The 19,186-nt window shown below is 37.8% G+C and overlaps 1 protein-coding gene across 4 annotated transcripts in view; it reads left to right on the forward strand.

The window, feature by feature from the left end:
* The first annotated feature begins 4,939 nt into the window (after window positions 1–4,939).
* LOC127859042 (failed axon connections homolog) overlaps window positions 4,940–19,186 on the forward strand; it is a 141,423-nt gene continuing 127,176 nt past the window's right edge. Inside the window, exons 1-2 of one of the 4 annotated variants that reach the window (XM_052396437.1) lie at window positions 4,940–5,077; window positions 6,298–6,832. In XM_052396437.1, coding sequence (XP_052252397.1) covers window positions 6,741–6,832 — 92 coding nt within the window. In that variant the 5' untranslated portion in view covers window positions 4,940–5,077; window positions 6,298–6,740. Of the gene's footprint in view, window positions 5,078–6,297; window positions 6,833–9,847; window positions 10,105–19,186 lie in introns of those variants that run through there. The other 3 variants (XM_052396436.1, XM_052396435.1, XM_052396438.1) reach the window with 3 other exon arrangements.

Raw genomic sequence — 19,186 nt, forward strand, 5'->3', positions numbered from 1 at the left:
TTTATCAGTGAACTTTCAAAACATCCGGTCCTTAGCGAAAAACCTCGAAAGTAGGATTGGTTCATTTATTAATGCATTGCAAAAAAGAGGTGGCGCCAGTGATAAACGGCCGTTAATAATGTCTAGGAGAATGTCAACGTCAATTTGTTTTCGTTCCTAAAACAGATTTGAAATCATTAATCAAATTGACGGTGCCGATCGCAATTGTAATTGTTTATATACATACGGCGTGTACCGCAACCACATGCTCTTAAAAAATAACAGCGCCTGTTTCATTGATTGCAGACAAATGCACAAACCTTGTTTTAAATTCTAGAACCGATTTCTTTAACAATGACATGTTATATAAGTATTTTATTTGAACCTTTCTCAGGCCACCACTTGTCATCTTGATAACCCTTTTGTTCAATTCAATGGGAAAATGTTCAAGTAAATTAATGTCTAAGTGTACTAATTGTGCACCGCTTATGAAGATGGTTTCAAAACACAATTGAATAATCCTTAAAGGGGCCTTTTCACAGACTTTGGCATGTATTGAAGTTTCTCATTTAATGCTTTATATTAATAAATGTAAACTTTGGATCTCAGAAGCTCCAGTAAAAAAAACAAGAATAATATTTAAGAAAAAAGTAACCCTCAACTGGGCTCGAAGCACTGACCCCTGGAGTAAAAGTCTATCGCTTAGACCACTCGGCCATCCGTGCTCATACAATGAGTGGTGTATAAGCAATTGTCGTAGTATCATAAAATATAATGACAACAGAACTCGAATTATTCAATCGTTTCGCATTGCAACGCTTTATAATTTTCAGGTGTTTAAATTGTCAAAAGATTCACTTAATATAGCATGGTAAATGTTCAGTATTACTGTTTCCTCACAAATAACATAACTTCAACGAAAATTTGCGAATCTGAAACATATTTTTTATTTTGTTAAATAACAAAAACGTGAAAAAGCCCCTTTTGAGTAAATTAATGGTGTAAGTATAGTAAATGTGTACCGCTTATTGCTGATCTATTCTTGTAAAGCTATGAACGAGGCTTTGACCGATGCGTTTCAAATCAAACGACGATGACACGTGCTTATACACTATTTTGTATTTTTCAACAAAGCTGCGAATAATTAAGTAACATTACAATCAAACGCGCTTTATTTTTAAAGAGAAAACTGGGCATAAGGCATGTGCGTAAAGTGTCGTCCCAGATTAGCCCGTGCAGTCCGCACAGGCTAATCAGGGGCGACACTTTCTGCTTTTATGACATTTTTTTAGCGGAAAGTGTCGTCCCTGATTAGCCTGTGCGGACTGCATGGACTGATCGGGGACGACACTTTACCTACATGCATTATGCCCATTTTTCTCAGAACGCGACTCAAATAGTTACATTATCAATGCATGATACCCTTTCTTATATCCAGTACGGGTGATGCTTATTCGTAGTAACGGTATTTTTTTTCACGCCTTCAGGTCAGCGCCAGCTTAGAACTTTTGAACTAGCTTCGAGCTACAAGTATATCAACTTTATCATGCTCGCGCCATCTTGTTTATTAGCCTCGAATGATAATTCGGCGTAGCTGTATTAAGCCAGCTTTTCACCTTACCTGACCTTTGTAAATGTCCAATAAAATTCAAATAAAATTTCCCGCGGCTAGGTACGAATGAATTCACTTCATTTATTCCGTTGGCTGAATTGAGTATACCACCAGAACATTGGAAACATATCCGCGTCTTTGTAACACTGTTTTACTGCATGAAGCAATTTTATCTCTAATGAAAAGGCTTAATAGATAGAACAGTTTTACACTCAATTCTCGACATCAATACAGTTTGTGCGTGAACCTTTTATTTTCAGAGGATTGCTTGCGCAAAAGCGTTTAACTTAGAGGCTATGTTCTATATTTATGCCCCCCTTCGAAGATTGCTTTGCACATGTCGGTCGGTCTGTCGGTCCACCAGGTGGTTTCCGGATGATAACTCAAGAAGGCTTAGGCCTAGGATCATGAAACTTCATAGGTACATTGATCATGACTCGCAGATGACCCCTATTGATTTTGAGGTCACTAGGTCAAAGGTCAAGGTCACTGTTACCCGAAATAGTAACATGGTTTCCGGATGATAATTCAAGAACGCTTATGCCTAGGATCATGAAACTTGATAGGTAGATTGATCATGACTAGCAGATGACCCCTATTGATTTTCAGGTCACTAGGTCAACGGTCAAGGTCACGGTGACCCGAAATAGTAAAATGGTTTCCGGATGATAACTCAAGAACGCTTATGCCTAGGATCATGAAACTTGATAGGTACATTGATCATGACTCGCAGATGACCCCTATTGATTTTGAGGTCACTAGATCAAATGTCAAGGTCACGGTGACCCGAAATAGTAAAATGGTTTCCGGATGGTCACTAGGTCAAAGGTCAAGGTCACAGTGACAAAAAACATATTCACAAAATGGCTGTTACTACAACTGAGAGCTCATATGGGGGGCATGCATGTTTTACAAACAGCCCTTGTTAGTACTTACTTCCATATTCCTGTCAACATGTAAAAATGTAAAAGTTTAAAGAGCAGTGGAAGCGAGGCCTCACTTTAATGCAATTGCATTTCAACCCGCGAAGTATCGGGTCAATTCGCGGTGGGTGTGTGAATGTCAGAGTTTATATACCATCACCGGAGTTCGCGGCCAGTAAAATGATCGTTATATAATAAAGACGCTATCCGTGAACCAGATGACCTGGAATTTTCTTTAGACCAGAAATATGTTAAATGAAGATATTCAGCAATATAATTATGGTATGTCAATATAGATTCTTAATGTGTTTTCAACAATACAATGATACATATTATTCGGCGTAGCTGATTAACGTCACTTTTGACCTTAGCTGACCTTTAAGGTAACATTTATAAAAATGCCCGCGGCTACCCACGAATGAATACACTTCATTTAGTCCATTGGCTGATTTGAGAATACCACCAGAACATTTGAAACATGGCCGCGTCTTTCTACACTGTTTTACTGCGTGTTCAGCATGTTCAGCATGAAACAATTTTATCTATGATAGATAGAACAGTTTTACACTCAACTCTTCACATCAATACAATTTGTGCGTAGATTCTACACCTTCGTCAGTTCGCGGTTATTGTGTGTGAATGTCAGAGTTTATATACACGCTGGGTCTTCACGAATACCTTATGTTCTGACCGGAGTTCGCGGCCAGTAAAATAATCGTTATATAATAAAGACGCTATAGCGTGTACTATGTGAACTGCAATTTTCTTTAGACCAGAAAGATGTTAAATGAAGATATCCAGCGATATAATTATGGCATGTCAATAATAGATTCTTAATGTGTTTTCAACAATACCATGATAAATATTATGTTTAATTAATTTAACAAGAATTATTCCACCATATATATTGACTAATGTATTAAGCATGGGCGTGATGATTCTCGATACTGTTAATACTCGAATCAAATAGCAATGCCCGACAAACCACTAAAACAGGTTTGTCCGAAGAACGCGCGTATAAATATTTAAAATATGTACGGATACTTCGCGTGTGGCCGGTTGACTCATATGTTTTAATTTCACTTCAATTATTCTTTTGGTTTTCTGTTTTGTATCTATAGGTTTATGACCAGCAATATGTAATAATGTAAAATAAGCCGCAAAAACTCCGCGTAACATCCCGTACTGCGTGTGATGCAGCTAAGAACTGCACAGAAAGACATTCGCTATCCTTGATCTCATTCATTGAACTCTTTACCTTTCATAAACTCCAACCGCAATCAACGCCGTATATCTTTTTTTAAAGATATTTCTTGTTTTGGATTAATTTAACAATAATTATTCCACCATATTGACTAATGTATTAAGCATGGGCGCGATGATTCTCGATACTGTTAATACTCGAATCAAATAGCAATGCCCGACAAACCACTAAAACAGGTTTGTCCGAAGAACGCGCGTATAAATATTTAAAATATGTACGGATACTTCGCGTGTGGCCGGTTGACTCATATGTTTTAATTTCACTTCCATTCTTCTTTTGGTTTTCTGTTTTGTATCTATAGGTTTATGACCAGCAATATGTTATAATGTAAAATAAGCCGCGAAAACTTATTTTAAGTGAATACATCTAAGAATAATAAATCTTGAGAAAATTAAAAGGAGAGAAAATATTACCATTAATCTTTTAAAAACCAAGTGTTGTTATAATTATATATATTTTTAATTTAAACTTTAAATCTGATCTAAAAACAAATTATTGGGATTAAGCCAGGAATGTATATCAAAGAAAAGTGTAATAATGTCGAATACTTTAACTACAACAAATTGATATACATTATGTGCATGTGTTAATTATCACATTAAAACATGTGTCCAGTCATATTCACTGAATCTATCATCTTTAAATTGCATATGGCGAAGTTTCTGTGCAATTCAATAAAGAATTTTAAACAAATCTATAGATATGTCAAAAACCGATTTATACCATTTATTCCTAACGTCCAGAAAAAAAGGCCTTGGCAAACAGCGTAGACCCAGATGAGACGCCGCATGATGCGACGTCTCATCAGGATCTGCGCTTAAGGAATTTCTGTAGGAAATATTCTAAATACAGAAATACATATACAAGAAATCCCTTATTTTGGAAATAAATTGATCCAATTTAGAAGGATGGAAGAGTCCACTAGGCATAAATGGTTTAATTAAACATCGAATGTGCTGGAGACGCTCTGTCCGTCACGGATACAGCTTCTTTCAGTTCACGGTGGTATGAGCTCGAACACTCGCTATTTGTCAACTGCGCTGTTCCGTATTGTGGATGTCGAGTGTTGTTTATTCGTGTAGCTGACGGATAGTTTGATGTAAACCATGTATATTTTCCAGTGCGTAACTCTTGTGTTTAGATGTTGATGTTGTCATTTTTGTATGTGAATATATCCGCGTGACTGAGTAAAAAATATTATAAGCTCTTGCTACGTATTCGGATATCTTGAATTAAAATACTTTAGATGAGTTTAAATTACGTGCATAATAAATAACATGCTTTAATCAGCAACAACGTGTTTGTGTTAAATGCGAGTGATGTATTTATTAATATCCCTTCTGGATACGTACATGTGCCTTTATTATGTTAATTTAAGTGAAACGGATGTAAGATAAAGAAGTGAAACTCCAGCTGATGGATTGCATTCTCATTATATACAATTAGTTCGTCCTTTATTTAAGGCAAGTAACCAATTGCCATAACAGTATATGTGATATGATTCGTGTTCTGTGAAAACAGGGCTTAATGCATGTGCGTAAAGTGTTGTCCCAGATTAGCCTGTGCAGTCCGCACAGGCTAAACAGGGACGACACTTTACGCCTTAATTGGATTTTTGCTGAGAAGAGACTTCATTTAAACGAAAAATGTCAAAACAGCGGAAAGTGTCGTCCCTTATTAGCCTATGCGGACTGCACAGGCTAATCTGGGATGACACTTAACGCACATGCATTAAGTCCATTTTTCCCAGAACGATACACATATAAAAACTCGTTTTGATCTTAATTAAATATTGCAGCTTGGTAGGGTAAACAGCTCGATAGGCTTTTCTCCATAGTTTGATATTTAGAAAGAACTTATGTACCGGTATTTTTTTCATTGAAGTTCATTACTTTTTTTTTTCCCCTTTGATTTTAGCGATGATATTACTCCTTTTAATATGCATGTTGGCTCTATTAGGCAAAATACAGAGTTAATACTTAAATTATACCGTAAAACCATCAATCAAAAAGCCATTTGAATGGATTAAATTACTGAAGTGTAAACATTTCACCATAAAAATGTGTAGCAATTCAGTGATGCTGGATAAAATAAACTTTACATTGAATTTGTTTTTAATTAAAACATGGACATTACATATTTGCAATGCCTTTTTGACAATTCTTATAAATTTTCTTTAATGAAGTATTGAGATTTCTTAGTTTTTTACCTACTTCTCTTCCCTGTGTTAGGATAACTTCATAATCATCAGTCCATATGTATTTGGAAAATATTTTTATTCAAAGATTTGTAAAAAAAATGATTACAAGAAGAATGTATATTGTAGTCAAAATGTCCGCCTTTCAAAGTCATGCAGTGAAGAATCTCGCAATATTGTTTTGAGTTTAACGACTTTTGCCAAACCTTACCAATCACTTAATGTTTCATTATGTCACTTAATCCATTAACTATATTTACATCTATTATTTAAATCAGATGTTATTGCCTGTAGGGTATTTATTTGTAATAACTTTTGTTAGCAACGGTCAGCGGATATAAACAATTCAATAGAAGAAATGGAACAGTTATTAATAACAATTGAAAAATTACCGCGGTCATGTTTCAACCAATAAAAGATCTATCTCTTACAAGCATCAAACAGAAACTTATGTTGTACAATAGAAAAGACTGGATCATCGGAGAGATAGGAATAAAATACTGTTACTGACGGCGAAAACTCCGAACAGACAAAACACAGATTTAGAAATAGGAGTTTAAAAAAGTGAAACTATTGTAGAAACACGTGTGGTAAAACAAACTAATGCAGTTGGAAGGAAAGAAACACAGTCTTAGCTCTTAGCAATAAAGTGCAACGACGAGAGTTTACATATTGTGTAATAAAGGATTTAATTTAAAACAGAAATTTGTATAACTTGTTGCATTGATTTTTACCGCTATATACATATCATCGCTCAAGGTTGCCATGGAGATAATCACGTGGTGCGTCACGTGCACTGTGCTAGCGGCGGGAACTGTTTACATCGTCAGAAAGCGGCGCCAGCAGTTTGAACCGAGGTATGGATAGCAATATTATTCATCTCGATTTTTTTCGCCGTAGCTCTTAAACCTAGGTTTTGACCTTACTCGACCTATGTACAACAATACCAACAATTCGCGAAATAAAAACGTGAAATATAATAAAATCTGACTCAATTGAATTAACATACACTTTAGTGGACTATCTATTTGCTGTAGTTTAGCGTTAACAAAATTCAAATAGTGAATTGCCTCATATGAAAAGTATAGGGATGCAGCATTGCGTTTTGCAACGATGAAAACTAAATGTTCAGCATACAATTATTTTATATGCAACAGAAAGGCTAAGTTGATATAACAGTTCTACGCTCTACTTTCTATAACACAATGAGTGTGTGCACATTTACATTTGGCTAATTGTCCGAGCTTAAGCGTTTATACGTAAAGTTCTCAAGTTAAGCAATTAAAATCATGTTGAATTCTGTGCATTTGTTTATCTTTATGTTGAAGGGGAAGTGATATAGTTTGGGCGTTGTCCGTCCGTCCGTCGGTTCCGGATCATAACTTAGAAACTATAACATATTTCAACATGAAACTTCATAGGTGTATATATATTAAGGAGGACAAGTAACATGCACAGTAACCATAACTCAGCACTTTGTTAAATAGGAGTTACTGCCCACTTTCGCTTTGTATGATGTAACTGTTCAGTGCTATATCTCAGATACATTACAAGATTTCAACATGAAACTTCATGATGTATTCACTGTATTGATGTTAATGAGGAAATTGCAATGAATTAGAACCATAACACCACATTATCTAAAACAATAGTTATTGCCATTTGCTGTTTTTGTATGATGGAACTTTTCAGGACTATATCTCAGATAAAATACAAGATCTTAACAATAAACTTCATGGGTTTTTAGATATCAATGAAGAACCATAACCCTACACTTTCTAAAAAAGCTTTTGTCATTAGTAATCTTTGTATGAAATACCTTTTCAGAGCTATATCATACAAAATCAACATGAAAGAAAGTTCATGGGTGCACATATATCGATTAGAAAAACAATTCAATGCAAACAAACAATTAACCTACAATTTTTGTTAGGATACTACCATTTATCAAGGGAATTGCACCAATCCTTGAACATAATTAATATGAAGGGGGTATCATTTCATCGAATTTGGTTGTAGATCGTAAAGCATCGTTGTTCAATATGCAGATATTTTTCTAAATACAAACGTGTTTTGTTTATTATTGACATTTAAATATGTTAAAGTATTGAGGTTAATATAAGCCGTCGTTCCAGCAGGGCAATTGTGAACTCTCTTTTCAAATGCATTACTTTCCATCTTGCACGATATAAGGTCGATCACACAGTATTAGGTCCGATCGCACGGTATAAGGTCAAATCACACGGTATAATGTAAGAGCGCACGGTATAAGAACATATCGCACGGTATAAGGTAAGATCGCACGGTATAATGTCAGATCGCACGTTTTAAGGGCAGATCGCACGTTATGAGGTCAGATCGCACGGTATAGGGTCAGATCGCACGGTATAAGGTCAGATTGCACGGCATTATGTTAGATCGCACGGTATAATGTCAGATCGCACAATTTAAGGTCAGATCGCACGAAATAAGGTCAGATAGCACGGTTGAAAGTCAGATCTCATGGTTTAATGTCAAATCGCACGGTATAAGGTCAGATCGCACGGGTTAAGGTCACATCGCACGGCATATGTCAGATCGCACGGTATAAGGTCATATCCCAAGATATAAGGTCAGATCGCACGGTATAAGGTCAGATTGCAAGGTTTAAGGTCAGATCGCAAGGTATAGGGTCAGATCGCACGGTATGAGGTCAGATCACACGGTATAATGTCAGATCGCATGGTATAAGGTCAGATCGCACGGTAAAAGGTCAGATCCAACGGTTTAAGTTCAGATCGCATGGTATAATGTCAGATCGCACGGTATAAGGTCAGATAGCAAGGTATAGGGTCAGATCGCAGTCAGCCTTATTATTTACTCATGGCAGGTAAATATTAGGTTCTCATTGTGCTTTAAAAAATATAATGCTATATTCCATTTTTGATCGATTTAATATGCATAATTCAATCAACTTGACAAATATTACTAGCATGATCGCATTTATTTAATAAATGTTCATAGCTGTACACAGTACGTGCACAGGTCGTTTCAAATTTTAATAAATACTCATAGCCGTGTTTGGCAAACCACTTACACAGGTCTGTTCGAAGAAAGCTTCATAGATATTTTACCGATGTATTGATGATTCGCGTTTGGGCGGTTATTCTGCACGTGTTTTATTCATGTTTACACAGTTTATCTCTTTTTTGTCTGTAGATAACTTATAAAAAGTATCCTATAATGCACAATAAAACATCACAACTGGCGGAACACTCCGTAATTGATGTGGGTGTGAGGCAGCTAAAAGTGCTAAGAAAAAACATTCGCGATTTTTGAGCCCATTGATATGTGTCGCTTTCTGAGAAAACTTGGCATAATGCATGTGCGTAAAGTGTCGTCCCAGATTAGCCTGTGCAGTCCGCACAGGCTAATCAGGGACAACACTTTACGGCTTATGTGGTTTTTTGAAGAGACTTCATTTAAACGTAAAATGTCATAAAAGTGGAAAGTGTCGTCCTTGATTAGCCTGTGCGGACTGCACAGGCTAATCTGGGACGACACTTTACGCACATGCATTATGCCAAGTTTTCTCAGAACGCGACTCCTATAATTGCTTAGCTTTACCGACATACACCAACATAAACGCTTTATGTCTTTTTTGTATATATTTATTGTTTCTGATGCTTGCAAAACTTCAAACCGAGACCATAACATTAGAAATAACATGGGAGTAGAAAGCAATAAAAATCACGGGAAATAAAACTCATGTTGTTTCGCATTTCCGTTTTAAAGGGAAACCTTTCAAGTATTAAAAAGAAACAAAAGAAAGCCAACAACAGCAGTTGTTACCAAGAACGGTTTAGTTTTTTTTAGCAACCAACGCAGTTTCATTTCATTAACTGTGATTGCATTATATACGGGCCAGTATAACTGTTGAGTTTCTCTTAATATCTCACTTCAAGCCGTTTACCAGGATACATTTTTGCCGAACGCGCGATTCGAATTAGCACAGTTGCCTCGCGATGTTTCAATATAAGCGCTCGCGAATCTAACAGATGCGTTTACTGTTCAGTGTCCTAGGATAAATATTCAATTTCTATGTGAATTGCCTCTGGAAATTTCTAGGTTTATTCATGGGAAAATCAAGGTGAGAGGTGCATTTTTGTTTTAAGATCAGCAGTTTGCATGCCTGTTCAAATTTGTATTGTTGTTTGTACGAACATTTTTACATATAATCGTGTTTTATGTTAAATGCTCAATCATTGTTCTCCAGTTGATGCCGTTGTATATCATATATTAAGCAGTTGTTTTGCTACCGTCTTTATGCAGATTCAAGTATTCATGTTATTATCAAACAACATTGTATGTGGATTGAAAGCATGTGTGCAGTCAACAATATCCACGTCAAGTAAACATCATAGCGTTATATTATAGTATTATTATTATATTTGCATCAAAGTACAGCGTGGTTCCACTCTATTCATTTTTCGAACGTATTCACTGGACAGGGCTATCGCATGAACGGACGGACTAACGAGATGGGCAGACAAAATGACAGACAGACAGACAGACGGATGGACGGACGGACTGACAGACAGAGCGACAAACAGGCGGACACACAGACAGACGGATGGACCGGCGGACATACAAACAGGCAGACAGACAGACAGACAGACAGACAGACAGACAGACAGACAGACAGACAGACAGACAGACAGACAGACAGACAGACAGACAGACAAAGGCAGGCAGACAGACAAAATGACATACAGACAAAATGACAAACAAAATGGCAGACAGACAAAATGACAGACAGATTGGACGGACGGACAGACAGACAGACAGACTCAGACTTGTTAACTGGTCATCGGTATGCGCACATACAGTTGTCGTTACCAATCGTAAGCCAATCGCAAACACAGCCGTTAGTTTGTAGTTTAACATTGAGTTAATAGTATTTCCTTAGTGATTATGACATTCCTATCCACTTACGCGAAAGTGTATCTATAATCGTTTTGTTGAATGTCATCGACAGTTAATGAATAGTCGTTATCCTATATTAAATGAACCTAAATACGCTAATAAATATAAATAGCCGTATTACAGCCGTTCGATGATTTGTTTTGCCAGACCGTTGTTTAGACTTATTCTGAACGCCAATTATTTTATGTTTACTCGTAACACCATAAAATAAGAATTATACGCGCAACTAACTTTTAACCCATTTATGCCTAGTGGATTCTCCTATCCTTCTAAATTGGATCAATTTATTTCCAAAATTAAGGATGTCTAGTATATTTATTTCTATATTAATAATATTTCTTACAGAAATTCCTTTAAGCAAACAACGCAGACCCTGATGAGACGCCGCATCATGCGGCGTCTCATCTGGGTCTACGCTGTATGCCAAGGTCTTTTTTCTAGACGCTAGGCATAAATGGGTTAATTATTCAGAATGTAAATACATGTAGTGAACGAAAGTATTCCATAGCCCCAGGCACGTTACACTTCATTAAAATGCTATTCTGAATGTATACTTTGTCCAAATCAGATTTAAGTCGCGCTCTGTGATAACGGGGTTTAATGCATTTGTGTAAAGTATTGTCCTATTTTAGCCTATGCAATCTGTAACAATGTTGACCGCGATCTGACCTTATACCGTGCGATCTAACCTTATACCGTGCGGTCTGACCTTGCGATCTGAACTTATACCGTGGGATCTTACCTTATACCGTGCGATCTGACCTTAAGCCGTGCGATCTTACCTTTTATACCATGCGATCTGACATTATACCGTGCGATCTGACCTTATGCCGTTCGATCTGACATTATGCCGTGCGATCTGACTTTATACCATGCTATCTGACCTTATGTCTTGCGATCTGACCTTATACCGTGCAATCTGACCTTATGCCGTGCGATCTGACCTTAACCGTGCGATCTGACCCTATACCGTGCAATCTGACCTTATGCATTGCGATCTGACCTTATATCATGCGATCTTACCTTATACCGTGCGATCTGACCGTATGCCGTGCGATCTGACCTTATACCATGCTATCTGACCTTATGCCGTGCGATCTTACCTTATACCTTGCGATTTTACCTTATACCGTGCGATCTGACCTTATGCCGTTTGATCTGACATTATACCGTGCGAGCTGACCTTAAACCGTGCGATCTGACCTTATGCCGTGCAATCTGACTTTATACCATGCTATCTGACCTTACGCCTTGTGATCTGACGTTATACCGTGCAACCTGACCTTATGCCGTGCAATCTTACCTTATACCGTGCGATCTGACCTTATGCCGTGCGATCTGACCTTATGCCGTGCGATCTGACCTTATGTCGTGCGATCTGACCTTATACCATGCTATCTGACCTTATACCATGCGATCTGACCTTATACCATGCTATCTGACCGAGATATTTTTAATGAAAGAGTTGTAAATAATTTCCAATTTATATATTTAATTTCATTTATAATTAATAGCTCTTGCATTAAAAATTATTTATAATAGAATATTTGAATTTGGAAAATTATAAATATATGTTTTATGATAAAGAATATATTTGTAAAGTTACGTAATATAATTTTGATAAAAATAATGGTTTAAATAAAATTATAGAATCTTAATTTTACAATTATAATCTTTATAATAAAACATATACTTATAATTTTCCAAATTCAAATATTCTATTATTAATATTTTTAATGAAAGAGTTATTACTAAATTCCAATTTATATATTTAATTTCATTTATAATTAATAACTCTTGCATTAAAAAATATCAATAATAAAATATTTGAGTTTGGAAAATTATAAATATATGTTTAATGATAACGAATATAATTGTAAAGTTAAGTTATATAATTTTGATCAAAATAATGGTTTAAATAAAATTATAGAATCTTAATTTTACAATTATATTCTTTATAATTAAACATAGATTTAAAATTTACAAATTAATTTTTAATGAAAGAGATATTAATAATTTCCAATTTATATATTTAATTTCATTTATAGTTGTAATATTCATCAATAACGTTACAGTCGCCATTGTACTATCGCATGGTCGCCATCGTACTATTGCACTATCGCACACAGGTATTGGGCGCGAGGCCAAGTCACTTTAACACTATCAATATGTTATAAAACAACTTGTTTCATCATTTTTTAAATTCTGATATATATATATATATATATATATATATATATATATATATATATATATATATATATTATATCAGATTTTTATATTTTTTTGATGTAAAAAATTGTTTTATGACATATTGATAGTGTTAAAGTGACTTTACTTGGCCATGCGTCCAATACCTGTGCTATCGCAATGTCGCCATCTGGATTTTAATGTGTAACCAAGATGGCCCTAACGGTATTCCGTAAGTATGGACTACCTGCCCCTCTTAATTTAATATCTCACTTCAAGCCGTTTATAGTTTTGCTGAATGTCATCGACAGTAAATAAATAGTAGTTATCCTATATATCATGAATCTAAATATGTTTATAAATATAATTGACCGTATTACAGCCGTTCGATGATATTTGTTTTGCCATACCGTTATTTAGACTTATTCTGAACGCGATTTATTTTATGTTCAACATAACACCATAAAATAAGAATTATACGCGCATATATGTTTTAATTGTTCAGAATGAAAATTCTTTTAGTGAACGAAACTTTTCCATCCCTCGAGGCACGTTACACTTTATTAAATTGCTATTCTGAATGTATACACGTTACACTTCATTCAATTGCTATTCTGAATGTATTCTTTTGTTCAAATCAGATTTGGGCCGCGCTCTACGAAAACGGTTTTGTAATGCATTTGTGCAACGTATTGTACTACTCAACAAAAATTATAACCGACCTATTGATATTGTACAAATGGTGATAATAAAATGTTTAAGTATTTGGTATAATTTGTTTTTGCTAAGCACATTACGCAGAGTTTAAATATCCCAAAATATCAAGTGGTCGGTTATAACTTTTGTTGTGTATATTAGCCTATGCAATCTGCACAGGCTAATCAGGGCCGAAACTTTCCGCTTAAACTGAATATTTGCTAAGAAAAAAACTTTCTTTACACGAAAAATAAAAATGAAAGAAGAAACTGTCGTCTCTGATTAGTCTGTGCGGACTGCACAGGCTTATCTGGCACGGCAATTAAAGCACATGCATAAAACCTTGTTTTGACAGAGAGAGTTTTATTTCACTTTTGAACTATGAGGTAGAGGGAAAATAAAATTTATGCGTAGGCTTAAATTAATTTTGCAGAACATCTGTTCCCGCAATACCACGGGAATGTGGGCATTTTTTGTTACACTTTGTTTAAAGCGAAATCACATTAATGAAGACAATTTGATACACTCACATAAATAATGGCATTTTGATAAACTTTTTGCACCCATCATTACAAAACGTTATACCACATTTATAAATTTAACGATATTCCAAAGTAGAGCACAAAAACAAGTCCACCTTATGCACACTTATCTCGTTACGAAGAGAACATATTAAACAGCATATGCAACCATGTGTTATTTTTTTTTTAATTTAAAGTAAATGAATAAATTATAATTATATATGAAAATTATATCTTTGGCGTAACTGAACCATCTATCTATACAAAGCATTAACGATTCTTGTAATGGTATCAGAAAACGTAGCTGAAATGGCATCTAAAACGCAAAAGACGTTTTCAAGATAAAAAATAATAATTGAGAAGTGGCGTTTCCCGGACCCCAAACACTGCCTGGCTGAAATGGGACTCTTTCTACGTCACTAGCTGTTGCTACTATATCAGCCGCGTCGTGCGAATATGGGTCTATGCGGCCACCGTAATTCCAGACCAGCCTGTGGTTCTGTCGGCGAACGTATAGTTATTGCAAATGTACTTGAAAGAAACGTAATTCAATCCAGGTTCTACCTATTTATTTGTACGTTAAGGCAACAATAACAACAACAATAGTAGTGACGTCTATAATGACGTTACAGTTCGCGCAGCGACGTCATGCGACGTCGCGCCAAATCACGACATTCTCGGGGCCGCGCAAAGAAAGCAAAGTGAATACTTACATAATATTAACATAACATAAACACTATTTTATAATACATGTCAATGTTGATTAGAAATTACACCACACTATTCAATGTCTATCGTATTACACTATTTTCACTGAGTATTGTTTGTCAACTCGCTCACTTCGAGTGGATATAGTTTTGTTATAGGTCTCTTTGTGGACAGACCATTGCTTGTGCGCACACGTGCAGCGCGAATAAGTCCATCATTTCCGGTCAACACGTCAGTCACTACAGCTATTTTCCAATCACATCTCGATGTCTCGTCATGTATCTGGACGACATCACCGACCCGAATCGTCTGGGCGTTGGTTCCGGATACACGATGTCGCTCACGAAGGGCTGTCAGGTACTCTTTCTTCCAGCGACCCCAGAACTGCTGGATGATGTGCGCTCTCTTCTTAGCCATAGCGTGTATAGTGTCATGGCTCGCTGGTGTCCATAGTCCATCAGTGACGCAAGAAGTCTCACCATGCGAAAGTGACGTAATGCGACGACCGTAAAGTAGATGTGCAGGCGTCAAAGGAACCGGATCATCGATTGCGGAAGACGTGTGTGACAAAGGACGATCATTAATGACAGCCTCGATTTCCGTAATGATCGTCTGTAATAACTCGAGGTTGATGTAGGCACGTCCGAGTATCTTCTTTAGGGTTGTCTTAGTAAGTCCAATAAGACGCTCCCACCACCCACCGTACCAAGGGGCTCTCTGGGGAATGAATCGCCATTCGACTCCTAGGTTGCTCAGTGTGTCTTGAACTGAGGTTGAATATCTTAGATTCATAAGCTCTCTAGAAGCTGCGATGAATGTTGTGGCGTTGTCAGAAATCATAATTTTAGGCAAAGACTTCCGACTTGTAAATCTTCTAAACGCTTGAAGAAATGATTCTGTTGACAGACTGGTAACAACTTCTAGGTGAACAGCCCTCGTTGCAGCACATGTAAACAGACATATGTAGGCCTTCATGTCACTTCCGGTAGTCTGTTTAATGTGAAGAGCGCCAGTGAAATCCACTCCTGTTACTGTAAATGGCGCAGAATCTTGAACTCTTGCCTTCGGTAATGGGGGTGGGTCTGGGGCCACATATGGTCTCCCGGAAACGCGGCGGCATGTGACGCACTGGCGAAGGGTGGCTTGTACGCATTGACGGATCGCGGGAACCCAGAACTTCTGTCATAAATGGGTTACTGTAGCATTCACTCCTGCATGAAGATGGCGGGCGTGTGTTTCCTGGATTATGAGTCGAGTGAGCACGTGCTTCTTAGGCAACAGGAACGGAAATTTGGCGTCTTCGTCAACTGGCGCATTGTGTATTCTCCCTCGACATCGAAGAATCCCACGATCATCCAGAAATAAACTGAGTTGTTTTACTAGTGGTAATTTACTTTGTCCGGAATGTAAGCTAGTAATTTCATTTCGAAACTCCATTTCGTGACAATGCTTAATCAATAGGGTGTCAGCCTTGTATACATTCTGTACTGACAAACCACTGCATGCGTTCTGTTCAAGTTCTCGTCTACATTTTGCTACGAACTTCAGTACAAATGCTGTCACACGAAGTAACTTTTTGTATGAACTGTATCTCGTTATGTCAATCACATTCAAAATATTTGAGTTCAAGATTTCACTTCTTTGTTGCGTTGGCAATGGCTCGTTCATTACTGTGTTAACATGCGAATTGCTGGGAATCCATGTCGGCCAACGACCTCTGTCATTAAGCCATCGAGGACCTTCTTGCCACAACCTGTTGTGTAAAAGGTTTTCAGAACATATCCCGCGTGTCAAGAGGTCAGCAGGGTTGTCTTTCGTAGGGCAATATCTCCATTCATAAAATTTAGTCAGTTGTTTAATTTCACACACTCGATTTGCGACAGATCGTTTCAGCACCTTTGTACTTGATAACCATTGAAGAACAATTTGGCTATCAGACCAGTACGTTATCTTGTCCGCCATAATTGCCTGCTGAATATGTGCAGCTAACCTTGCCCCTACTAAGGCAGCCATTAGTTCCAATTGTGGTAATGTCAACGATTTCAGCGGTGCAACCCGGTTTTTCGCCATCACTAGGCATGTACCTGTCCCATTCGATACGTATGTTGCCGCACCATATGACTTCATGCTAGCGTCAACGAACACATGAAGCTCTTTTGGTGACTTCGTTTCTTTGCCATCATCCGTGCTGGATAGGAACTGGCGTTTGACTGTCATCTCCGTTGCTGTGTTGAGATCAGCAGCAATGTTGGACCACGATGTTTGAACAGCAGATGGCAGAGGCGTATCCCAATCATAATTTCCTTTCCAAATATCCTGCAGCATAATCTTAGCCCTCACTGTAACAGGACTGAGTAGGCCAAGAGGATCGTAGATCTGAGACGAAAACTTCAGTATCATTCTTTTTGTGACCTCAGGTACTTCTGGAATGTTCCTTATGACAAACTGCATTGTATCACTTTCCGTCTTCCACCGTAGACCGAGAACCTTGGTGACGTCTTCTTCATCTAGGACGTTTTCCCGTAAAGCTACTTTCTGAAGTGCTTCGCTGTTTGACGACCACGATCTAAGGTTCATGCCAGCTTTTGACATCAACGTTCTAGATTCATGAAAATACTTCAACACTTCCGTTTCAGACTCAAAACTCGAAATGACGTTATCGACGTAAAGATCACGCTCAATCACGTTTACAGCGTTACATTCTTTGTTCTGGCGTAGGTGCTTTAAAAGTGTGGCGTTCAAAATGAAAGGTGAACAGGTCGCGCCGAACAACACAGCTTTGAAGCGATACACTACGACTTTATCCTGTGTATCGTAAGGATCTTCGAACCAAAGAAATCTGGTCATGTCTCGGTCATTTTCGTGGAGGCCGACGTGCAGAAATGCCTTTTCTATATCTGTAGTAACGGCATACTTTTGCATTCGAAATCGTACAAGCAGCGTTGTCAAGTCATTCAGTTGAGGCGGGGTTGACTCCAAGCAATCATTTAGACTAGGGTAACTTGCAGAATTTCGGCAGCTACAGCCATAGACTACACGAACAGGGGTTGTAGATGAGTCTTTCCGTACTGGATGGTGTGGAATGTAGTGGACTGTTTGAGACGGTGACTCCTTATCGACACAAACTTTCTCTATAAAACCACGTCTTTCCTGTTCCTTGATAACTTCATGATACTGTTGAAGCATTTCTGGTTCACGACGGAGTCTATGAATAGTGCCCATTGTCCGCTTTAGGGCAATTTCAAAGTTCGTGGGTAATGGTGCGTGGTCTTGTTTCCATGGTAATTTGACATCATAACGTCCGTCACGAAATGCAATGCACTTGTCTTGGTACTCTTGAATGTAGTCCAGCTCTTTCTGGTCCTGACCATCTGACGTGACACCCATGCTTTCAAGTTTCCAAAATCGCTCAAGTATTGAGTCGTTCGGCGGGCGGGTTGCGATCACGTTCATCATGTGACTCTTGCCTGTGGTTTTTGATGTAGTCCCCGTATGAACAGGACCCGACAGTAGGTAGCCTAGCTTTGACTTCACAGCTGTAGGACCGTTCCCGCGAATAACAGTGTCTTCAACCAAGTCCCAGTAGTGGTCTGCGCCAATAAGAACGGCAATGTCTAGCATTGAATCGACTGAGACTTGTTGGGCTAATTTCATTCGTCGGAGATAGGGAAATGTTGCTGCAACTGACACGAGGCTTGTGTCAATGGGTTTTGTTGGAACAACCAGGACGCTCAATGGGATCATTCCGTTGTCGTCTGTTTTCACGTAAATTGTACTGCGATCAACGTGTTGGACTCTCGTTGTGATTCCACCGAATGACGCAATGTTCAACATTTCAATACCATCAACCGGAAGTTGTAGTTGGTCTGCCAGCTGCCGCGTAATAAAAGACTTCTGGGAGCCCTCGTCGAAGAGGATAGCTGCATCGACGGCCGTCTCCTTGATACCTACAGTAGCAATTGCCGTCTTTAGAAGAACACCAGAGTGTGGGTATTTCATAGAAGAGTGGAAAACAGTAGCTTCCGGTCTCAAAGACGATGTTTCCGGTGTGCTTTCATGTCTAGCTTTGTCATCGCTGCTGGCGTTGCAGATACTCGTGTGGTGTTTCCGGTGACACTGCTGACAACGACC

This window comes from Dreissena polymorpha, chromosome 14 (genome assembly GCF_020536995.1).
Source record: "Dreissena polymorpha isolate Duluth1 chromosome 14, UMN_Dpol_1.0, whole genome shotgun sequence".
In the NCBI taxonomy this organism is placed as follows: domain Eukaryota; kingdom Metazoa; phylum Mollusca; class Bivalvia; order Myida; family Dreissenidae; genus Dreissena; species Dreissena polymorpha.